This window comes from Notamacropus eugenii, chromosome 3, assembly GCF_028372415.1.
Source record: "Notamacropus eugenii isolate mMacEug1 chromosome 3, mMacEug1.pri_v2, whole genome shotgun sequence".
NCBI classification, from domain to species: domain Eukaryota; kingdom Metazoa; phylum Chordata; class Mammalia; order Diprotodontia; family Macropodidae; genus Notamacropus; species Notamacropus eugenii.
In genome coordinates this window covers 474,248,966-474,274,155 of record NC_092874.1, presented here as the reverse complement: position 1 = coordinate 474,274,155, position 25,190 = coordinate 474,248,966, and the positions used below count along the sequence as shown (strand labels likewise).

At 45.3% G+C, this 25,190-nt stretch overlaps 1 protein-coding gene across 3 annotated transcripts in view; it reads right to left on the bottom strand.

The window, feature by feature from the left end:
- Positions 1-5,361: 5,361 nt before the first annotated feature.
- Positions 5,362-25,190, bottom strand: part of IL17RD (interleukin 17 receptor D) — an 82,600-nt gene continuing 62,771 nt past the window's right edge. For 2 of the 3 annotated variants that reach the window (XM_072598993.1, XM_072598995.1), the window contains exons 9-13: positions 24,042-24,096; positions 22,497-22,607; positions 19,163-19,347; positions 15,466-16,381; positions 5,362-13,101 (exon numbers count right to left, since the gene is read on the bottom strand). In XM_072598993.1, the coding sequence (XP_072455094.1) occupies positions 12,989-13,101; positions 15,466-16,381; positions 19,163-19,347; positions 22,497-22,607; positions 24,042-24,096 (1,380 nt within the window). In that variant the 3' untranslated portion in view covers positions 5,362-12,988. The remainder of the gene's footprint in view (positions 13,102-15,465; positions 16,382-19,162; positions 19,348-22,496; positions 22,608-24,041; positions 24,097-25,190) is intronic. The other variant, XM_072598994.1, reaches the window with a different exon arrangement.

The window sequence follows — 25,190 nt, the reverse complement described above, 5'->3', positions numbered from 1 at the left end:
ACAGCTAGTAAGGCTGAGAAGCTTAATTAAAACTCAAGTCTTCCAGACTCAGCATCCAGAGTTTCATCCCATGTTACTTATTCCCAAGTAACTCAGAGTAGACCCTAGGATCATAGATTAAGAGCTGAAAGGGGCTTCACATATCATCTAGTTCAACAGATGAGAAAACTGAGGCTTATGGGAGTGAAGGGATTTGCTCAAGAACACACAAGTAGAGGTCTGGAGAGGCGGAGCCAAGATGGCAGAGTAGAAACACACAAACACTCTAGCTGCGAACCCACAGCCCATGAAATATCTGTAGAAAAGAGCTGCCAATAAATTCGGGAGCAGGAGAAGCCACATAACAGCGGAGTGGACAAGATTTCTGTTCCAGAGAGCCTGAAAACCTCTCCCAAAAGGTTCTTCGAGCTGCGGACTGGGAGCCGAGCATAGCCGTGCCGTGGCTGCCCGGTGCCGAGAGGAGCAGATCCGAGCAGGGAGCAGATCCGAGCAGGCTTCAGGGACAGAATCTCCAGCAGCCGCGCAGTCCCCTCCACCCACAGGTGACAAGGGTCGGTGAGAGGGTCTCTTCGGCAGGTTGAGAGGGGAGTGGGGAGCCCCCATGACTCAGGCCCCCTCGGGAGGCACCAGCATAAGTGGGAGCAGACTGGGGCTCCCCAAGCAGGCAGGAGCCCAGATCCATTGTTGAAGATCTCTGCATAAACCCCCTGAGGGAACTGAGCCCGTGAGGCAGCCCTGCCCCTACCCAGGCAGCTGAACTTGATCTCATACTGAATAGCAGCCCTGCCCCCGCCCAAAGCCCTGAGGCTGAGAAGCAGCATTTGAATCTCAGACCCCAAGCACTGGCTGAGAGGATCTGGAGGCGAGGTGGGTGTGAGGAGAATATTCAGAGGTCAAGTCATTGGCTGGGAAAATGCCCAGAAAAGGGGAAAAAACCAACACTATAGAGGGTTACTTTCTTGGTGAGCAGGTTTCTCCTCCCCTCCTTTCTGATGAGGAAGAGCGGTGCTCACCATCAGGGAAAGACACGGAAGTCAGGACTTCTGTATCCCCGCCCACTCAATGGGATCAGACCTGGGAAAAGCTCAAAAAGACCTCAGAAAATTTTGAAAATTATGTTAGAGAGGTGGAGGAAAAACTGGGAAGAGAAATAAAAGACTTGCAAGCAAAGTATGAACAGCAGATCAGCACCCTGCTAAAGGAGACCCAAAAAAATGCTGAAGAAAATAACACCCTGAAAAATTGGCTAACTCAATTGGCAAAGGAGGTTCAAGAAGCCAATGAGGAGAAGAATGCTTTCAAAAGCAGAATCAGCCAAATGGAAAAGGAGATTCAAAAGCTCACTGAAGAAAATAGTTCTTTCAAAACTAGAATGGAACAGATGGAGGCTAATGACTTTATGAGAAACCAAGAAATCACAAAACAAAACCAAAAGAATGAAAAAATGGAAGATAATGTGAAATATCTCATTGGAAAAACAACTGACCTGGAGAATAGATCCAGGAGAGACAATTTAAAAATTATGGGCCTACCTGAAAGCCATGATCAGAGAAAGAGCCTAGACATCATCTTTCATGAAATTATCAAGGAAAACTGCCCTGAGATTCTAGAACCAGAGGGCAAAATAAATATTGAAAGAATCCACTGATCACCACCTGAAAAAGTTCCAAAAAGAGAAACTCCTAGGAATATTGTAGCCAAATTCCAGAATTCCCAGATCAAGGAGAAAATACTGCAAGCAGCTAGAAAGAAACAATTCAAGTATTGTGGAAATACAATCAGGATAACACAAGATCTAGTAGCTTCTACATTAAGGGATCGAAGGGCGTGGAATAGGATATTCCAGAAGTCAAAGGAACTAGGACTAAAACCAAGAATTACCTACCCAGCAAAACTGAGTATAATACTTCAGGGGAAAAATTGGTCTTTCAGTGAAATAGAGGACTTTCAAGCATTCTTGATGAAAAGACCAGAGCTAAAAAGAAAATTTGACTTTCAAACACAAGAATGAAGAGAAGCATGAAAAGGTAAACAGCAAAGAGAAGTCATAAGGGACTTATAAAAGTTGAACTGTTTACATCCCTACATGGAAAGACAATATTAGTAACTCTTGAAACTATTCAGTATCTGGGTACTGGGTGGGATTACACACACATACATGCACACGCACACACACATAGAGACAGAGTGCACAGAGTGAATTGAATAGGATGGGATCATATCTTAAAAAAAAATGAAATCAAGCAGTGAGCGAGAAATATATGGGAGCAGAAAGGGAGAAATGGAATGGGGCAAATTATCTCTCATAAAAGAGGCAAGCAAAAGACTTTTTTAGTTTGGGGAAAAAGAGGGGAGGTGAGAGAAAAACATGAAGTTTACTCTCATCACATTCCACTAAAGGAAGGAATAAAATACACACTCATTTTGGTATGAAAACCTATCTTACAATACAGGAAAGTGGGGGATAAGGGGATAAACAGGGTGGGGGGAACGATGGAAGGGAGGGCATGGGGAGGAGGGTACAATTTGAAGTCAACACTCACGGGGAGGGACAGGACCAAAAGAGAGAATAGAAGTAATTGGAGGCAGGACAGGATGGAGGGAAATACAGTTAGTCTTATACAACACGACTATTATGGAAGTCATTTGCAAAACTACACAGATTTGGCCTATATTGAATTGCTTGCCTTCCAAAGGGAGGGGGTGGGGAGGGAGGGAGGAAAAGAAGTTGGAACTCAAAGTTTTAGGAATAACTGTCGAGTACTGTTCTTGCCGCTAGGAAATAAGAAATACAGGTAAAGGGGTATAGAAAGTTATTTGGCCCAACAGGACAGAGGAGAGGATGGAGACAAGGGCAGAGAGGAATGATGGAGGAGAGAGCGGAGTGGTGATGGGGGCAATCAGAATGCTCGGTGTTTTGGGGTGGGGGGAGGGGACAAGGGGGGAGAAAATTTGGAGCCCAAAAATTCTGTGAAAATGAATGTTATAAGTTAAATAAATAAAAAATTAAAAAAATTAAAAAAAAAATAAAAAGAACACACAAGTAGTAAGTGCCAAAGGTGAGATTTGAACCCAGGTCATCTGACTCCAGAGTCAGTGCTGTTTTCACAGTCCTACACCGTCATCACTGTAACAGAAGGGGGAGAATGGAAAGTAAAAAGTAAGGTAACATAACCAGATGATCAAGAAGATGCAGTGAAAACCAGGAATACATGACAGGTCTGCTAGTTTCCATAACCAGCACTGTGTTTGGTCAAACCTGTTATTTAATAATTATTATATATCATATAAATTATCATATAAACCGAACATTTAGTCAGTAATCAATAAACATTTTTTATCAATAAACATTTCTTATCAATAAACATTTTTTATCAATAAACATTTTTATCAATAAGCATTTTTAAGGTATCTGCTATTTGTCAGATACAGTGCTAAGCACTTTCAGATATCTGAAGCACAAAGCTGGGGCCCTGGTTACTGAGCATGCATACTGGATTCCTTGATGGGAGTGAGAAAGGTACAAGTTTGGAAGATCCAAGTGTGACTGTCACCTCTGACCTTTATCAGCTGTGCGACCCTGGGCAAGTCACTTCACCTCCGCCCGCCTCAGTTTCCTGAATTGTAAAATCGGAATAACACCTCCCAAGGTTGTTGTGAGGATCCAATGAGATCATATTTGTAAAGCATTTAGCGCAGTGCCTGGCACATAATAAGAGTTAAATACTATTATTATCATTCACGATTACTGACCATGAATGACATGCCACAAAATCGATGGCCCTCATTTGTTCTTAACTAGTGTCTATGTTTCATCACTGCCTCTTTCAAATGTCCATGAGGAGAGGTTTGAAGTTATTACTGATTATGTGCATATGCACTTTTAAAATGTTTAATTATTAATATTTAGTTTTCAACGTTTAGTTCCATGAGAATGAGTTCTAAATTTTCTCTCTACCCTTCCCTCCCTCCACCTCAATACAGTGTGCAATCTGATATAGGCCCTACGTATACATTGATATTAAACATATTTTCACATTAGTCTTGTTGTATAGAAGAATTAGAACCAATGGGAGGAACCACAGAAAGAAGAAACAAAAAAGGGAGAGCCAATAGTATGTTTCCATCTGCAATCAGACTCTGTAGGTCTGTCTCTGAATGTGGATGCATTTTCCATCATGAGTCTTTTGGAATTCTCTTAGATCCTGGCATTGCTGGGAAGAGCCAAGCCTGTCAAAGTCGGTCGTCACACGCTGTGGCTGTTACTGTACACGGTGTTCTCTTGTTTCTGCTCATTTCACTCATCAGTTCTGAAATGCGCATATAAGCAATATAGTGTGTGTGTGTAGATGTGTGGCATATGTGTGTACATATATGTGTGTATACATACCTACATATGTATACATGTATATATGGGGGGAGAGAGACAGAGAGAGACAGAGATGGAGACACAGAGAGAGAGAGACAGAGAGAGAAAGAGAGACAGAGACAGAGAGAGAGAGACAGAGACACAGAGAGAGACAGAGACACAGAGAGAGACAGAGACACAGAGAGAGAGACAGAGAGAGAGAGAAAGAGAGACAGAGACAGAGAGAAAGAGAGACAGAGACAGAGAGAGAGAGAAAGAGAGATAGAGACAGAGAGACAGAGAGAGACAGAGACAGAGACACAGAGAGAGAGGGAAAGAGAGACAGAGACAGAGACACAGAGAGAGACAGAGAGAGAGAGACAGAGACACAGAGAGAGAGAGACAGAGAGACAGAGACAGAGACACAGAGAGAGACAGAGAGAGAGGGAAAGAGAGACAGAGACAGAGAGAGACAGAGACACAGAGAGACAGAGAGACAGAGACAGAGAGACAGAGAGAGACAGAGAGAGAGAGACAGAGAGAGACAGAGACAGAGACACAGAGAGAGAGAGACAGAGAGAGAGAGAAAGAGAGATAGAGACAGAGAGACAGAGAGAGACAGAGAGAGAGAGAGAGATCACAGAAGCTTCTTGAGAGCAGGTACTATTTCACTTTTGTATCTGTAGCCTCAGCATCTAGCACACGCATGGTACACCACTGGTGCTTAATAACTACATCTTGATTCATTGGGTCTAGGTGCCCTGGCAGAAGGGAACTTTGCCCAAGAGGCAGTGAGCCCTGAGGGCCAGAAGGTCATTGCTCCGCAGACCACTTTACAAAATCACAGGTCACCAAGAGGTCACCCCACTTTCTCTGGGCACGCAGGCCAGCTGGGTTCAGGGGGCAGGCTACTGCTTAAGCAGAACCAGACTCAGATAGTTTTTCACCTTTCCCAGACATTCAGAAAGAAAGCGTCATGTCCAGAGGAAGAATTTCTTGGAACACCAGACAGCCAAGATATTAAAATGTAACTTTATTTGATGCAAACTTTCTAAGGTACAAAAAGTACATCTTACAAACATCAGTCACTGCCTATTGTCAAACATGGACGTAATTATATACAAAACAAATGAAAAAATTACTCATTTTTCAATGTAAAAATAGAGCCTATTTCTCAGTCTGATCTCGCTATTTTCTTCCACAGAGAATAAAAACCTCAGGATGAAAAGAAAATCATTCGTTCACAAGGTTTTTTTTTCCCCTAGAGTTTAACATAAACACACTTTTAACCTCTGAAAAATTCTGTTTTTACTAACATAAAGAAAATAGTAGTTAGCTACTCTCTAAAATGCTTATTAACATATTTGGTTTTTTTCTTTAACAAGAGTTTTTACTGCTTGCTGGTCTCAGAAGAAAATTTTAACGGAATTTGTGGAGGCCAGAAAACTGCTGTAGGTTGGCGTAAGGAAAAGAATGGCTAGATCATGGTTTATCTGACAAAGATAGGAGAGAAGTTCTGAGTGGACCACAAGCGCAATATGAGTCAACAGTGTGATGTGTAAGATAATGAGAATTTAGAGGACATGGGAGAGGTATGGGTCTATACCGCTGTCTAAGTTGTAAACTTAATTAACGAGGAGTTGATAGTCTCTCTGTACTCTGCCCTGGCCCAATGTGTCAGAAGTCAAGATTTCTGGACATCACATTTCTACAAGAATATTGACAAGCCTCAGGCCACTCCAAAGAGAGTGACCAGTCAGGTGAACGTGATCGCACCACAGGACCACTTCAAGGATGCTAGCCTGAAGAGAAGCAGACTTGGAAGGACCTGAGGAATATTTTCAAGTACTTGAAAGGCATCAGAGTGGTTCTCCTTGGCCTCAGGGAGCTAATCGAGGACAAAAGATGGAAACTACATAGAGGAGGAGGATGTTGGCTTGATGCCAGGAAAACCTTAGAAAAAGCTGAAAGTATTTCAGAGTGGAGAGGGCTGCATCTGGAGGTAGTGAGCTACCCCTCACTTGGGGTCTGCAAGGCAAGGCTAGACAGGGGATTACTCCCTAGTTAAGGATTGCTCTAGATGGCCACCCAAGAGCTTTCCAAGCCAGAGATTCTGATTTTTTTTAGGACTCCTCCCAGCATGCTCAGCATCAACCAGATAACTTAGTCAAGTAAGGCACTGGGTCCAATCGGGGATGCTGGACTTTGGGCAAAAAAGGGAGTATCAGGAAGTGAATAATCCTGAGGCATCAACACAGGTATCATGAATTCAAGTTGGCGGACTTATTTATCCCTGAAATATGAAAGGCAGGAATCACTAGTGGTTCTCCTACAAGAGGAAAGGGCAGCTGCTGAGAACAAAAGGAGTCAGTTTCCATTCATCTAAGCAGCCCATATGGGCAAAGACATACCCGGCTAGAAGCATGGGACAGAGAATAGCCTCGGTTATTGGAAACAGTTGGAAAATGTCCTCCGATAAGCGTGCCCAGCCACGTGTCTGAGAGAATTCAAGTGTTGCCCTCCTGAAGGCAGGGCTAGACCACTCTCCTAAACCCATAGTTCTGAGATCTGAAGCAAAGGGATTTACTTATAGTAAGATGACTCCCTTTGTTTTCATCTGCTAGGAGAGGGGAGATAATATGGCAATAATAACCAAACACCTCATCATAATTTCCAATTTGGCTTACGAAGCTTATTGAGAAAGGCTGTTTTGCACGTGTTATCAAAAGAAGCATCAGTGAAATGTTAATATTGCGTTATGTTGTGTCGAGGGTTCCTCATCTGCATAAACAGAGGGGCACTCTGAAAGTTAATCCCAAAGTTTATATTGGGCTTTGGAGCACGTCTCATTAATCATGGTATGACAGGCTGGTGTCACATACTCCCCAACCCAACCGTTACCCATTGGGCCAATGGAATTCTCCAACATGGAAACATGTTGGGTGGTAGGGTCAAGTTGATTCATGATGAAAACTAGGCCACCGGTTATTCCCCCAGAAACATGGAGAATTTAGGGATTGTAGCTGTCAGGGCTTTTACGAGGAGATGCGTTGTGTGTATGATTTCAGGCCAGAATCAGCAGGGCATGATATGTGCAATCATGAGGCTCACTCAGCAGGCATCCTTTAGCACTCACCTCCTGAGGAGCCTCATCCTATCCTGCCCCCAAGGAGCGTACTGTCTACAAAGGCGCCTAATTCCATACTCAAATGGCTATACCACAAAACAGCACGACTGAAATTACTTTCTAATCAATAGATCACTCGGATACTGTGAAGGGAAAAGGATCTGAGGAAAGCCTTGGAATAATTTTCCAGGATCATTTCCAAATCCTTGATAGAAGGGATTTATAGGAATGAAAATGCCCACTGCAAGTTAATACTAAGCATCAATGCTCTATTTTACTAATTCTTCTTACTAAGCTAAACTCTTTGGAAAAATTGTACTATTAGCACCTTCTAGATATGGAATCTGAGGACAAAGTCCTGGTTGTCCCACCTTGGTTATAGGTCTAATCTTATTGAAATGAGTACTCAAGTGGCACAAACTGTAATCCACCCATAGCCACCTATAAATCTTCCAAGGCGGGGGCCACAAATATCATATATAGGGATGAATTAAGATCAACAGCCTATGACCCTCTCTCTATACACAGGACTTCCATTTCCTAAGTGACTGCAACTTGTCTACAAAACTTCCCTTTCGAAATTTCTCTCCTAAGTAACAAACTTCTGTGAGAGCACCACCAGTTCAGAGCAGGACCTTATCCCACCAGCAATCTTGTGTTCATGTTGATTTAACCTACTAGTGAACTCCTGCCAATGGCATTAACTTTCTCTTAGGGTGGGGAGAGTAAGAAAAATATGAAATCTAGAATCCACCAAGAATCTGACTCGTCTAAACCTATCGTTCATCGTTATTTCCCCTCTCCGGGGAATGTAGACCAGAAGGCAGCTCTGGCTTTAAACTTGGGAGACAAGACATTGCCCCATCCCCAGGGGGGTCTTGGTAAAGATGAAGAAGGAAAATAAAAGCAGCAGGTTTGGGAAATTGGATAATTGGGTTCTGTTGTTCAGCTCTCCGGAATGACAGTTGTGTTATTTTGTACACATTAAAGCAACACTGGCATAGTGGATAAAGGGCTGTCCTCAGAGTCAAAGGTTTGGGTCCTGCTGCTGAGGCTAAGTCACTCAGCAGAAAACTCTCTACGACAATTAAGTTACAAAAAACATGCTAATGTGGATGGGCAGGAGTTCTGAACCAAACCAAAACAAATGGAATTCCCAGGGCATCAGAAACACCCATATTATCTATAGAGTATCTAGACACAATCCAAACCAAAGAGAACCTTTTACAATTATGTGTCGTTTCCAATAAGACACTTGGTGTCTCCGTGGGTGTATTTACTGACTTTTCAAGGTACTCCCATAGAATCTTTATTTTCCTGTCTTCTAGCAAGAGCTTTCGCTCAAGCTGTGTCCTTGTCCTCTTGGCCCTAAACCTTTGTAGAAGGGGGTTCCTGTCCCCTAAAGGCTGTCTTTAAGTCTTCAATATTTGTTTGCCACAGTTCAGGAATTGCCCACCTAACAAGGCCACAAAAGGAATCATTTTATCACATTGAATTTGGGTTTACAAGTGGATTGAGCCATGTCAAACATTCACTGAATCCGTCCTCACTGAAGGTGTTTTAATTCGCGTTTCTCTTGCTGGTGATTCAGGGCATTTTTTTGGGGGGGGTCGCTGACTTGGAATTTCTTTTGGAAATTGCATATCTTTTGGTCACTTATGATTGGGGAATGGTTCTTGGTCTTCTGTATTTTTATCCAATCTCCACAAATCTTGGACATCAGACTTTTATCAGAAACATTTTGAGGCAAAACATTTTCCCTAATTCAGTTTATTAGTACCCACTATTTCCCCAGCATTATGCTATGTGCCAGGGACACCAAAATGGCAGTTTTTAATATATACCAATGCTTTGTGCAAAAATTTGATAGAAATCATCCCTTTAGCATTGTGTGTTTTTTGAGGCATTCTGGAAGTACTCCACCTCACCAATGGGCGATGTAGACACCGTGATGACAGTAAAACTGATTCTGAAGGAGAGCACAAGGCTGGTGGAGGGTGGGGAGCAGCGGGTCTCTCTTGCAATCAAATATATCATTTTATGAGGAAACCTGTTGATTTTCATCAAGCATCTTGACTATATCCAAGCAGCTGCACATGGCCATACATCTGATGCCAGAGAAGAGATAAGTGCGTTCCTGTAACTGGAGGCGACCAGCTGCCTGGACAAAGCCCTGGGCCTATCACTTGCATTAGGGAGCACTTGGATACAAGCTCTTTTCCCCAAGTTTATGACTTAAACAGCTGTATTATTTGCATTTGGGGAGATGAGAAAGTCTGTCTCCCCTTCCTCTTCTCTCTTGCTTGTGGCAAGTCCCAGGGGATGAAAGAAGGTTCTCTTATTACCCTGGCTCTTTCTCTTTCGGCTGGTTTCCCCACCTAATGCTGTCAAAAAAGAATGGAAATACGTAGTCCTGATTCCCAAGATGGCAATAATTCAACACTGTTACCAGTGACTGCAAGATGGAAAAAAATAGTATCCCTGTGGAATCAATGGATACCCACGCTTTAACTGAGATACTGCAGTACGCATGGGATTCAATGAAAAATACTAAAATTCTAGCCTGGAAAACAGAAATCATGTCAAGTTTTTTTCAAAGACTAAGGATTTGCCTGTTTACCTGACTCTTCCAAAGCAGTTTCTTGCTTCCAGGGTTCAAAGCCCCAGTTTGCTGGGTAGAAGATGTGAAAGGAGTCTTCTGTGGAGCAGGGCATAATAAGGGAGAAAAATGTTCCAACTGGTCCAAAAGCATCTTTGTGGGAAGGTCGTTGGTTTTAAGATTCTTAAAAGTCAGTGAACGTAAGTGTGTTGCCTTCTTAAACAACGGCAGTGTGGAGGGTGGTGCAGAAAGATAATCACTTCTTGTCCTTAAAAATAAAAATTGCCTCAGTCCAAGCACATCCATTCAGCAGCTAAATCAGTCATTTCAAGCCATTCTGATGTATTCTGTGGAATTTCCACTCTTATCACTGGAGGGCCTGAAAACAGACCAATGCTGACTTTGGCACAATTACGTTGGCATGAAGGTGAAGGGTGGGTTGAAGGACCAAGAACACCTAAGCCTGACATTGAATGCTAAAGACATAAAATGCTAAGGCACCAGAAAAAGGACAAACACTGAAATAACTTAAAAGTTCATCAACACAACGACCACCCATGATTCTGGAGGGCTGATGCTGTCCACTGCCTGACAAAAAGGGGGTGGATTTGGTGCGGAATGAGACCTACAGTTTTTGGACATGACCGATGCAGGAATCTGTTTTACTTGACTGTGTATTTGTTACAAGGGGTTTTTTCCCTTTTTGTCTTCTGATGGAAGGAAAAAAACTACTGAAAAAAACTAAATAAAGACTTAAAATGAGAGAGAAGCACCTTCCTGGAAACATTCTGTAACACAATCCTGAAGAGATGATTTGTGAGCCATGGCTTCATCATGAGCTGGTCATGCCAGACTGGTCTCATTTCCTTTTCTGACACCAGTAACCAGACCCTTATGCCACAGGAATGCCAAAGACACAGTTAGCTTGGATATGAGCAGAACGCTGAGTGAATTATGCTCTCTTAGTGGATAAGATAGAAGTTGTGGGCAGGATAAAGGGAAGATTGGATGGATTGGGGCTTAGCTGAATTACCAGGGCTTAGAGAGTTGTAATGAGTGGGTCAAGGTGGTGGAGGGCCACAGGAATATGGCCATATCCCTTCCCTGATTGGCAGTTTTTATTGGAGGATGGCATAGAAAGCATGCAAGCAGGCTGGCAGATGACACAAAGATGGACAGCCATGACACTGGATAACAGGATTCAACAAAACCTCACCTGGTTAGAACAACGGATGGGCTGACTCAAATAAGCTAAAATTTGACAGCGATAAAGTTGGACACTGGCTGAAAAAACCAACTTCCCAAGCACAGGGTGATGAGCTACGATTAGACAATAAATGGTTTTGGTGAAAAAGATCCAGGGCATTGGGGGGCACAAGTCAACAGTGTGACATTGAAGCAAGATAAGTAAAGGCTCTCCTAGGTCCTAGTGTTCTGCATGAGAGAGGTTCTTCTCTCCTCTGCTCTGCTCAGTCCATACCTGCTGGGCTGGGTTCCCATTCTAGGAAGGGTATGAACCCAGCAGTCACAGCCAGAAGGCATCCTAGGTGATGAAAAGACCAGAGATCATGCCATATAAGGCTAGGTCAGAAGAAATGAAGAGACTATATCTGGAGAAAATAAAACTCAGGGGGGAACAGGAGAGCTGTCTTTGAGCTAGTGAAGGGCTGTGTCATAAAAGAGGGATTAGCTTTGTTCTGCTTGGCTCCCGGGGGCAAAACTAGCCGAGGACAGGATTTAGACTTGAGGTCAAAAAAAGCTTCCTAAGGGACAGAGTTGTCCTAACATGAAGTGGGCTGTCTCAGGAGGTCACAGGCTTCCCCTCACTGGTGATTTTCAGGCAAGGACCAGATGGATAAGGACTTGTTGAGAAGAGAGAACTAATCCTTGGGTCAAACAAAGGGCTGGATTAGGTAACCTTTGAGGTCCCTTCCAATTCAGAGACCGTCATCTCTTTATAAAACAAATGGATGCTCACATGACTTTTGACTCAGTGGAATCATGATCGAATCATGGATCATGAATTGTCTCAATGACACAATTGTCTTTATAAGAGGATGGTCATGTATAAGACAGGGGCTGGTTCCAGACACACATTTCCAATCACTTCTCAGTCTCAAAAGATCATATACTTATGGCTGGAAGAGATGTTTCAGAGGTCATCCAACCTATCATTTGCATATAAGGAAACTGAAGCCTAGAGGAGGGGCCAAGAAGCTTATTAAAGGTCACACTGGTCGTTAGCGACAGAAAATCAAGGCCCTCAGACTACAAATTTTCTACACTGTATTGCCTGTCCAAACTGAATTTTTACAAGTCATGTGTGTGTCTGGGATTATGTAGGTGAAGATTCCTGTTACTTTTATCAAACCAACACTCCCCAGGGATGGGGTGACAATTCTAGACACGGAAAAACCTATATTTATCATTTCATTAAAGGTTTTTGCTCCATGAATCATTTCAGCTGAAAATCCACATCTCGGTCTTTTGTGCTAAGTAGAACCCAGTGGACCCAGAGTCATAATGAAGACAGTCGTCCTATTTCTCTCACTCCCTGAATGCTGTTTCTTTTCAAATGCCTCTTTCCTTCTGCCTCAATTGGAGATCCAAGGATGAGTTATAAGAGTAAAAATAGTAGGAAGAGGTGAACGTGGTCCAAGGAATCAAGTGAATGTGGGGAAATGGGCATTCTGTGCTTATCAATTCCCCTGGTGAAGCTCTCAGAAGAGTCTGCAGATGACAAGGGGGGAAGGAGGGGCAGGAGAACTAGTACTGGCCAAAAGCTCCCTCGAAGCATCCAAACTCAGGGTTGTCGTTCCTTCAAGTAGGCGAGGTGGCAGGGCAAGGGGCTGACTGACACACAGGCGCTGTCCGCTGTTGCTAAAGTGGCAATGCATTAGAATCCTCTGTCAGGTTATAACGGGCCAACCACAGGCAGTTCATCGGTGAAACTGTGCCCACTGAGTCCAGCTTTACATGCTCCGGAGTCAATGCACTTGGAAGGAAGGACAGGGGGCTCTTCTTCACCTGCAGAAAAGAAAAAAAATGATGAGGGGAAAGGAGGACAGTGTGCCAGGGGCAAAACAACTTGACATTTACTTATCTGTGAACACGGTGCTGTTTTCTTTCTCTCGTAATCTCAGTGCTTAGCACAGGGCCTGACACCAAGCGTTTAATGACCGGTTGAGCATTCTGAAAGCTCCGTGAGAGTCAGGGTTCTTCTGTTTCTGGTCCCGTACCCCTAGAGCCTAGTGCGGTACCTGACAGGAGCTAAGCATTTAGTCAATTCCTGCCAGATTGAGCTGATGTCTTGGAAAGAATGCTGGAATTGAAATCCCAGACGTGGGTTCAAGTTTATCTCAGGCCCTTGCTCATGGGTGAACATGACTAAGACTGAACCTTTCTGAGTCGCGGATTTTTGAGTCTGTAAAATGGGGATAATCACATCTGCAGGCGCATCTGCCTCCAAGGGCTGGTGTGAGGAAATTGGGTTACAAACCTTAAAGAGCTTTGGAAACGTCAATGGATAAGAATCAACCTGAAACCTGTGACTTCATGGATATAAAATAATAATAACTAACATTTCTATGGTGCCTACTGTGTGCCAAACACTATAATTATCGTTTCATTTGATCCTTATCACTCTGGGAGGAAAGCGCTTATAGACAAGGAAACTGAGGCAAACAGAAGGTAAGTGACTTGCCCAGGGTCACACAGCTAGGAAGAGTCTGAGGTCTTGATCCCAGGCAATGCGCTACCTAGCAGCCTTGCTTAGCATGTGCCAGGCACTGGTGGATATAAATACAAAAGGCAGCCAAGTCCCTGTCCTCAAGGAGCTTACATCCTAACTGGGAAGACACAATGTTCACAGAGAAGCTCATTTGCTATTAAAACACAGTTTTTAAAAGAAGTAAAGTGCAGAGTGAACAGTGCACTGAATTCTGACCTCTGGAGTGAGCTGTGATAACTGACCAAGAGAGACTATGCAAAAGGCTGCCATGGGCAACCAGGGGACATGAACACCATCCTGAAACGAACACCCCCAAGTTTAATCGGGGATAGTTTGAGGGGATGCTGAAACCTTGTGGGGTCACACTCACCTGAGCATGTGCACGCACAAGCATGTGCACATGCACAGACAAGCACACTAGCACGCACACGCACATACGGGTACCCTTGCAGCACACACGTGCATATGCACATAAACGTGCACATGCACATACAAGCACACTCACATGCACACACATATACTCCATCATGTAAGGATGCCCTTTGGATCAGTTGTTCCTCCAGGCACACTGTGATGGACATTATTTATTCACAAGCAAATGCAGACTTCCTCCACACCCAGGTTTCCACACTGGCTAATTCGACCTACTCAGAAATCTTTGGTGACTCCACACAAACTCTAGAGGAAAAATTCATCCTCCATCACTCTGCTACTCACAGTTCCCACCTAGATTTCCAGTCTAATTTTCAATTATTCCTCTTCCTGAACCAGCCTGCCTGCTCTTTCCTGTGCATAACAGCCAATTTCCCACCTTCATGCCTTTGCCCAGACTATACCCCCCAAACAAGAATGCATTCCCTCTGGCTTCAAAGCATAGCTGACTTATTACCTCCCATATAAGACCTTTCCTGACCCTTGCTGCCATATACACACCGCTCACCCGTAGTTAATGCTCTCTATCTATTGAAATTGGGGCAGCAAGGCAGCACTGCATCAAATAAGGCACTAGGCCTGGAGTCGGGAGGACCTGAATTCAAACTCAGCCTCAGACTCTTCTGGGTTGGATGATGCTGGGCAAGTCACCTCACCCTGTCTGCCTCAGTTTCCTCATCTATAAAACGAGGTGGAGAAGGAAATAGCAAACTCCTCTAATATCTCTGCCAAGAAAATCCTAAATGGAGTCACAAAGAGTTGGACACAACTGAAAGACTGAACAACAAACTTCAAAGTAATTTTACATTAGCCCATCTCCCTCCATACATGCTGTTTCCTCCCAGTAGAACGTAAACTCCTTCACAGCCAGAGCTGCTCTGTTCCCTGTAAGTCTCTGTCCCCCCAAAGTCTCACATAGTGCCATGCATATTCAGCAAAGTGGAAAGTCAGACCTAGGATTTCACTGGGGCGGGGGAGCTCCCAGTGTGGAAATTCCCTCCAACGACAGGTTGACAACTCTTGAGTAACTTATAGAGGCAGAGCTGACTGTGGCAGGGAGAGAGTAAGTGAATCACCCAGGGTCACACAACGAGCCTAGATCAGCAGCAGCCCTGGAACCAACATCTTCCAAAGCAGAGACTGGCAGGCTGGCCCTGGAACCCCTGTACAAGGCTGATTCCCTATTTTGGCCATGACACACACATGACATTTGAGAAATCGACACTCACCTAAGCCTGAAGAAGAAGAGACACTCCCCGTGATGGAAAAGGTTTCCATTTGGTCTATCAAAAGTCCTTCCATCAGAGGCAGCGATAACTCTGACGATGGCACCGACGAGTCATAGATGCCAGAATCCCTGGGCATCTCGGGGGGACTGACCGCTTTCACAGTGTGCAACAAGGGCCGGAGAACGCAGCTGCCGTCACGAGTGTCCTGGGAGTCCCCGTCTTCCTCCAGGCTCAGGTGGGGCAGGACCAAATGAGAGTCTGTAGTGCCAGCACCAAGGACGGGGGCTTCTGCCACCTGCTTGCAGGTGACATCATTCAGCACCAAGCCAGAGTCAAATTTCTCCATGATGGGCTCCTGGTAATGTAGTGGGGGAGGAGGGAAAGGAAGGAACTGTTTCTCAAACCAGTCAGGCTCCTGATCAATAAGCTGGTGCATGTTGCAGATTGCCACGTACAGAGACCGCCCAGACTTGCTCCGAAAATAATTCCTCTTGCTGAGGTTGGTGGGATAGAGGTCCGGATCCTGGGGGCTGAGATCTCGAGAGTGCAAGTGAGAATAGAGCTGGGGGAGGTGATCCATGAGCTTGTATTTGGTGCTCAGGTCCAGCACCCCAGGAACGTCACCCTCACAGGAGTAATCGAAATAGACGGCGATGTATTTGCCCAGATTGGCTGAGCTCTGCTTGGCCTGGCGCAGCTTCTCGGCGATGGCGGCCACGGCCACCAGGAAGAGCTCCCCTCCGTCAGCCTCGCTTCGTCTCCCTCCCCTGTGTTTACAGCTCCTCTTCTCCACAAAGTATTTCATCCCCTTGGAGCACACGACGATGACAAAGTGGGACTCTCGGATCTTCTGAATGATCCACTCCTTCTGCCCCTCCCGGCACATCTTGAAGTCTTCCCACAGATCCAGGGCAACCTATGGGAGAAAAGGGAACCATGGATGACAAGAAATGAACCTCAAATGCAGGAATGCATTGCACTGGAGGGGGAAGGGGAAGAAGAAAGAAAAGAGGGAGAGGAAAAAGGGAAGGAAACATGGACAGAAGGAGGACAAACCCAGCTGAGACCGTCGTATCCTGTGCCTGGCACACAGTGGACCCCTGCCAACTGACTGGGCTCTCCGAGGCTGGCACAGGCCAGACAGCTTTAGATACTGGAGAGAAAACTAAGGAATGTTTCAAAGAAAGCCAACCCTGAACATGGATATTAACATCAAATGGAGTGAAAAACTGTCCAACATGGGACGCATAACGAGATACACTTATAATGATACCAGTACCTATTTTGATGTTGAGATAGATCCTTGCTATCGAGATAGATGTAGACAGATACTGATATCTATTTACATGGATGGATTTTTCGACACGGCCACTATAGGAATTTGTTTTGCTGGACTACATTTATTTGTTGATTTTTTTTATTGTTGTCTGTGTTGCTTTTGGCAGGAAAAAGGGGGAAGAAAATAAATGACTTCTAATTAAAAAACAAACAATCCCAACCCAAGCACTTACTCTGTGCCAAGAACTGTGCTAAATACTAGAATAATCAATACAGAAAGTGAAGTCTTTCTTCACTTCCTTCCCTGCCCTCGAGGAGCTTATATTCTAATAGGAGACAAGAAAAAACACAGATGGGGTCACTCACTGAATTGTAAGGGACTTCACTGGCCTTCTACCTGCGTGAGGACATCTGGTCACCCAGCCTCTGCCCAAAGATCTCCAGGTGGGGGTTTGCCTACCTTCTCCACAATGTCCATAGTTCCAGATGATGCTGCTACTTCCTTCCCCATCCCTTGAACGTAAACTTTGGAAAGGCTTTGAATATGGTGCCATGTGGTGGAGTCGGAATCCTGCCTCAGACACTTGCTTCCTATGTGGCCATGGTCAAGTCATTTCCTTGGCATGTGAAAAATGAGAACCTGGCATAGCTGTCCCTCTGAGGTCCCCCAGCTCTAAATCTAGGATGCCATATGTCTGCTGTCTGAGGAACAGCCTAGACAGAGCTCTAACAGAAGACCCTCACCCTCAGCTTGGTATTCACAGTAATGAATTTTTTTCAACCAAAGATCATTCAGAGTAAAAGAGAGGGGCTGCAATCTGAGTCAGTGAAGGGAGTCCACTATTTAACTATGACAACCTTTTTTAGACTTCTAGGAACTCCCGCACTAGAGATGGGCACTTACAGTCTTCACGAGTTCCCTAGAGCAAAGAGACTTGCCCAGGGTCACACAGCAAGGATGCTTCAGAGGCAGGATTGAACTCAAGATTTCATGACTTGAGGCCACCATACCATACTCTGTCACATTCCCTCAGATACAGAAAATGCTTGTGGCTTCCATGGTGTGTATCTCAGAAAGAAGAGGCATGACTGGGAGTTATTGGTGTTTGCTTTTCCAGCAGAAGGTGGGAAAGTAGATCTGATCCTGCTCTCTGTTTCCACAATAAACTGGGACTAGTGACAGGCCATTAACAATCTCCATCCCCTGCTCCCTCCACATGCAGAAGACACATGCTCGATGACATGGAACCATCTTAGGGTATATCTTTCTATCTTGCTATTGTCACACAAGTCAGATGAATGTGGTGACAATCTTGCCAGATCCAGGGGGCCGGGAGCTGTTTCTCCAAGAGCGGAGACGGCTGGGCAGGGATCCGGACACTGCTGGTTGGCTCCCCTACGACACATCTGTGAAACAGCTGGTCAGGACGCCAGGAGCTAATGATGCAAGGCATGGAGGTCAAGAGGCTGTGTGTGTTTGGTGGTCAGATGAAGTGAGGAAGGGAAGGAATGTTTGCTGAAAGGGACGACAGGGATTCAGTACTGCCACAGACTTGGCTTGGTGAACCAAACCTAGGAGGGGAGCAAATCTCAAAAATAAACAGGAAAATGGTCAAGCCTTGTAAGTAATCTGAACACAAGGGGGCAGTCTTATGTGCAGTTCTAGGAGGAAAACACCAGTGTTGGATTAGGGCTTTTAAATTCTTCGAGTCTCACCATTCCTGGGACAGCCGTCTTGAAGGGTGGGGTTAAGGATGGGAAGTAGACAGCTTAGAACGTCAACTGAAAAGGGCCCTGGACCGACTCTAAAGTCAAGAATCCTCCTCCTTCTTTGGGACATCTGGCATCTGGTACAGTCAATGGATGCCTTCTTAGAATAGTGGTTACAAAATGCATATGGTGGGATAGAGTGCACCATAAGGGAAACCAGCTACAGAGATATCGGTCATCAAGATATTTGGAGAGCCAAGTTCACAGACCTCAGCCCCTGCTCTAGATTCATGGAAGTGTTTGTACAGAGAGGAGGAAATTCCAGAGGAATGAAGCCAAGTTGTCTGTCATGGGGTTGAGGCAGGGATCGGTACCATCTCTACAACTTGGGCTCTCAGAGAATTTGCCTGGGCATGAGGAAGCAAGTGGCTGTGTAGATGGGACTTGAACCCAGGTCTCAGTCTCTGAAGCCAATTCTCTGTTCACCAATCCATGCTGCCTCTCACCCACAATAAACACCACCACCATCCTAATAACAACAAATAGCTGACTTTCTATGGTGAAAGGCACCATCCTAATCCCAGCGGCACAAGGACACACATCTCCTGCTCTCCCAGAAGGCACAGCAGTGATGATTTCAGGAAAGGCCCTCCCGAGAAGGCCGCTCCTGCCCTGATCCCAGCCGGCCAGGGGTACTGGCATCACTTACCTCACAGCCACAGAAGTCTTGAAGGAAGTAGGCAAAGCACTGGATGACGGTCATGTGTTTCTGGCAGTCTTTGCTGGAGTAGCAGATGAACACTTTGGGCCGAGGATGGAACCTCTCCCCGGGGACCGCAGCCGCGTACGTGGACGACTCTGAGCTCTCCTCATCTAAATGTGAATATATATTTTCTAAATTGAAAAAGAAGATACAGTTGGCACCCAACGGCAATACTTCTCCTTTCCCTAAGGATTAACAGCCTGAGCTTGTCCGTGTGTGTGGAACGATGCACGTGTTCTCAGACTTTCTCCATGTACTGATCCGTTATACTGAATTTTTCCTCTTTTTAAAAAATCTTTAAAAATATTATTTGTTATATTTGGGAGGGGAAAGAAGGCTGATAAGTTGTCATGATACAAAAAAAATCAATAAAAATGTATTTTAAAAAAAGAGCAAACAGCTGACGTTTTTCTCCACTAGAGATTTCTTCTACCACAAGCTTTCTTTCAATGATTCCCCACTGGTGAAAAGGATGGTGTATTTGCCAACAGGGCTCGGCAGCAGAAAAGAATGCGGAAAGCCACCGGACACCAGAGGGCGCTGGTGCCCATCACTTTCTCACCAACTTCATGATAAAAGATGGGAGCCGATTTTTGGCTCAGAACTTTTTGAGAAGGGAGAATCCTTTCTTCCCCGAAGTCGGTCACAAGCAGGCTCCCCCCATGGCAGAATGAGCAGCGTCTGTGCTGATGGAAAGCAGAAGCACTGCCCCATCCCACTGCAAGACCATTTAAAGCCAAAAGCAATTCCTAAGCACCTTCTGTAGGCCAGCCCCTGGGGCTACAAAAACAAAAATGAAACTGTCCATGTCCATGACCTCAAGAAGCTTACGATGTCCACCTCCTCATCTCCTGCCTCTTAACATCCAGAACCTCCTTCAAAATTCTGTGCGGGGTCACCTCCTCCGGGAGGCCAACTTGGATGTCTCCTCCTTCCCTCCCCTCCCCTCCAGGTTAGCATTCTCTCCCTCCTGTCTCCTTATCAGAGGGCATGATCTTTATGCCTAGACGGAGTTAGATGGTGGAGTGGGCAGAGTGCTGGGGCTGGAATCAGGAAGACCCGAGTACAAGCGTGGCCTCAGACACTTACGTTGTATAACCTTGGGCTAGTTCACTTAACCTGTTTGCCTCAGTTTCTTCTTTTGTAAAATGGGGATGATGATAGCATTTACCTCATAAGGCTGCTGTAAGGCTAACAAAATCCAAACTCCAAGCCTCCTCCCCTTAACATCCGGAAATATTTGTTAATCATACACTACGGGCCAGGCGCAGCGCTCCATGCGGGGGCACAGACATGGCAAAAGCCAGCCCTGCTCTCAGGCCCTCGCTCACAATGTGACGGCACAAACTGAAAGTGCTTAGGTAAATATTAGTTTTTATTTTTAATCATCTTTTTTGAAGACCCTCCCTGAGAGACCGGTTCTTTTCTGCATCCTGGGACCTGCCGCAGAACCTTGCCCTTCGTTTGCTCCACACCTGTGACGTCATTGGCCCATAGTTTCCCGGGAAGGCACTCGATGACCGATGCAGGGGCTCTAACGTCGATGACCGATGCAGGGGCTCTAACATAAGTCTTGCAGCTAAGTGTCTTAGCACATTCTGCCCAGGGCTCTCCTAGTGACCTGTCCCATGGTCGCTCAACAAACATAGGTCAAAGTTGGGACTTTGAATCAAGGTTGCCCTGATTCAAAGACCAGCTCTCCATCCCCGAGGTTAGGCTGCTATTTATTAATTATAAGCTTAATAAATATTTATTGGATTCAATTCTCCCTAAGGGTGGTGAGAGAAGACACCATTGCGATGCAGATAAATCTAATGTAAGGCAGAAAGATGTATCATTGACTTGTTTCAGTTGTGTCTGACCCAACCTGGGGTTTTCCTTCTCCAAATCTTTAAATTACAGATGAGGAAACTGAGGTCAACAGGGGTAAGCGACTGGCCCAGGGTCACAGAGCTAACATGAACTCAGGTGTTCCTGACTCCAGACTCGGCAATCTATTCACCGTGCCACCTAGCTAAAACTAATGGAGACCAAAGAAATTTCCAGACAAGGTATGTTAAAAGCAACAGGAGAAAACACTTTCCCAGGGGGAGGGCTGCAGAGGGAAGGTAACCCTGAAGCTAAGCTTTGAAGATGTTTCTGATTAAGTGGGGATGACATGTGTCAAACTCTGTGATGGTTGATGCATCTTGCACCGTGCACAAAGGGCAATCACGCCAAATAAGCCAGAGTCAGATGGTGGAAGGCCTTGGGTGTCAGGCTCAGGAGTCTGTATTTTATCCTAAAGGCAACAGTGAGCCATTGAAGGCATCTAAGCACTCTCCTGAGGGACATGATTAGATTTGTACCTTAGCAGCATGACCCTGGGAGTTACAAGAATGTGGATTAAGGAGACAGAGACAGCTGACTAGGACACCATTAGAACAGCCTAGGGGAAAGCCAATTAAGCATCTGGGTACCAGCACGTAGAGAAAAGGAAATGGTTGCCAAGGATGTCACAGAAGGACAATCATCTGGTACCAGCAACTTATTGGCTGGAGAGAGGGGTGGTACAGAGGGAAACATCCCCCAGTTTGCTCCTGGTCCTTGAGATATAGAATGGCCAGTTTTGTGTTAGACACAAAAGTAGGCCACAGGGTACTCAGACTTCTCATTTTCAAATGTGTTTCCTTTTTTAAAAAGTTCATAGTGCTTTTTTTTTAATATCAATTTTTACTGGGATAGTGAGCCCTCCTGCCCCTACTGAACACTCTCTTAAAACAATACGCCACCAAATTAACCAAAAGGGCAAGTCTGCCCAAATGCACATGCACCACTTCACACCCATAGGCCCCCACCTCTACACACTGGGATTCTACTTTTAAAACTGATGATGGTGATCACTTCATATTCCATCATGACTTATAATTTCAAAGTGCTTTCCTGGCATGAGATGGATGGTGCACACTTTTGTCTGGACCTGTGATGGGAAATCTCAGGTATGAAAACCCTCCCTCTAAAAAGCTCAACAACTGAATGTCACTGATGGCTTAAGAGCCTTGCCTGTGGTCAGTGCTAGTGTATGTTGGGATCAGACTCAAGCTGAGGTCATCAGGGCTCTAGGACCGGTCCACTATCTACTCCATGGGGCAGTTTCTGCTCTTCTGGAAAAGAAACCAAAGCTGAGTGGTCTGTGCCTCCTCAGGGCAAGCTAGCAGCCAAGCTGACCTCAAAGGCAGCCTGTCTGCCCAGCTCAGAGATCTCCCCAGTGTCCCCACTGCATCCCTCCCTGGAGAATTACCTTGCTGCTTCTTGCGACACATCACGGTGAAGAGCGTTGCAAAGGCAGAGATGACGACCAACGGGACCGTGATGGCGATGGCCCGGATGGGCCCGGCCCAGGGAGAATGCACTAGGGTCCAAAAGAAAGAGAGCCCTCAGATATGGGACACAGAGCCAAGAAGACGGTGTGCGAGACCCCCTTGGTATCACTACCATCAAGAAGGTGGTGCATGAGATCCCCTTGGCATGGCCACCATCAAGAAGATGGCACACGAGGCCCCCTTGGCATCGCTACTAGCAAGAAAACGGTGCATGAGAACCCCTTGGCATCACCGCCATCAAGAAGATGGTGCGGGAGACCCCCATGGCATCATCATCATCAAGAAGATGACACGCGAGGCCCCCTTGGCATCGCTGGCATCACGCCCACCCACCTGTCTGAAGACTCAGCCCTCGAAGTGCTCAGCCCCTCACAGACCAGTGAGGAGAGGGGGCAGTTATGTCGTGGTTGTGAAGTCATCGTTCTCTTTATGTAATCACCACCATTTTATCACGATGACAATTATCATTGTTACAATCACATAACTGCTATAATTACCATTATTATAATCATCGTTACGATAATCGCCGTTGTAATTATATCGTCATTATAATTATCGCCATCAGAATTATCATCACCGTTATAATAACCCCCACCGCAGTTATATCACCATTACAATTACCGACAGTTATCATCATCATCGTCATTATCTCCGCCATTCTAATCTTGTAGATGAAGATGGGGCTGGGGGTGCTAAGGGTCAGGGTTGAATCAGCGCCCACCATAGGACGAACTGTGCGATCCCACCAGAGGCCACCAGAGGGCGCAGTGGACTCAGAGTGAGAAGACACGAGTTCGGATCCTATTTCAAGATGCTAGCTAAGACCCTAGGAAAGACATTTAACTTTTCAGCCTCAGTTTCCCGATCTGTAAAAGAGGGATCAGGGTCTTGTGAGGATCAAAAGAATTGATAGTGATAATCTTGCAATGATTTAATAAAAAGGAAAGAGATAAAACTCCCTTAAAAAATAGTTGCAGACGCTTTTTTCCATGGGCTCATGGCTCTAGCAGTGAGCAGGCGCGGGAGGCCATCAAATCCACACCGGCTCACGCAGACATGAGGTGTACACGTGGAGAAGTAAGCAGCAGAGCCAGGACTTGAACCCAGGCCCCGATTCCAAACCCACTGCCCTTCTACTGTGCCACACAAGTTTCAATTTATTCAGAACAATTTAGAGTTTAGAGTCCCTTCAAATTCTTTGACACAGGAATCAAACAGCTCCCCAGAAGAATCTGCTAAAACCATAGGTCACTTTGGGGAGATACAATCCTGCGTTCACAGAGGGGATGTGACCTCCCCAAGGTCATGCATGCAGTGAGCATCAAAACCTTTAATGGGATTTGGTGGATGTTTCCCAAGAATGATCCAGCCGGGGCAGGGGGGAGGTTTGGAAAGCCTTGGAAGCTTTGTCTTGTAGGGACCTAAAGCAGGATTCCTCCAAGAGAAGAGAGGAGCCCACTTACCTGGCTTAAAGGCATAATGCATCATCTTCCTGGTCGTATTTGTGTCATCCACAAGCTAGAAGGGAAGGAAGACTCATCTCAATAAACTCCATCATCCAATTCTAAACATCACAACTTCCTCCCCCTCCCACCTGTGCCCAAGTGAATTAACAGCCTTAAACAGTCACCTTAGCCAGGATGAAAACGAGGAGGTTGAAAATGTCCATGATGTGGGGGAAGGGAAGGAAGGAGAGGTAGGGGGTTGAGTTTTTGAAATAGAAATAGAAATTTTGAAATAGAAATAGAAATTTGAAAAAGAAAACTGTCCAGACGGCTGATTGCTGACCTCCAAACGGAGGTCCTTCAGGGATTGAGTTTAAGTCTTAAATAGAATTATAGGGACCACTGGAGAGAGAAGGGAGTGAGGAGCCCAGTGCGGGCAAACTCACATAGAAACGATGTCCTAGCATATTCCTATTTATTTTACTTAACATTTCCCAATTATATTTTAATTTGGTTAGGGCTGCACTCTGTGAGTTTTGCCTGGAGTCACATCTGATTATCCCATCAGTTGACAGATGAGGAAAGTGGGTCCAGCTTTGGTGCATTATCTCAGAATGAGGCTGCAAGCCTTCAAGGACACCATCCTCGTAGGAATGCAATGTAATGTATGTGAAGTGTAAGGTCACGAGGTACGTATGTAACACAAGATTACATACATTCCACACAGGAACTTCCTTCTCCCTCCTGGGTCCGTGACCTTTCTACAAATCAAGTAGTAGATGCTTTCCGCAATAGTTCATGGCTGGAAACATCTATCGCCTGGGGGTCAATCTTGTGTGGAAGAGAAAGTCCAACTCAAATACCAGTGTCTTCACCAAGTCAAGAAATCACTGACTCGTAGAACACTTCCCTAACAGCAGCTCAAACCTCACATTTTTAAGGCTACAAGAATCTACACAGAAGAACAGATATAGAGTTGAACCTCAGAGGTCAGAGGCCACAACCCCCTCATTTTAGAGATGAGGGACCCACAGTTACGCAGAGAGTAAGGAGCAAAGCCAGAATCTGAACCCAGGTCTTCAACCAGTCTGACTTTGCTGATCCTGGGCCAAGATAGCTGACATTTCTGGCTAAAATGAAGCCCCCTTGCAAAATTGGTGTTGTTAT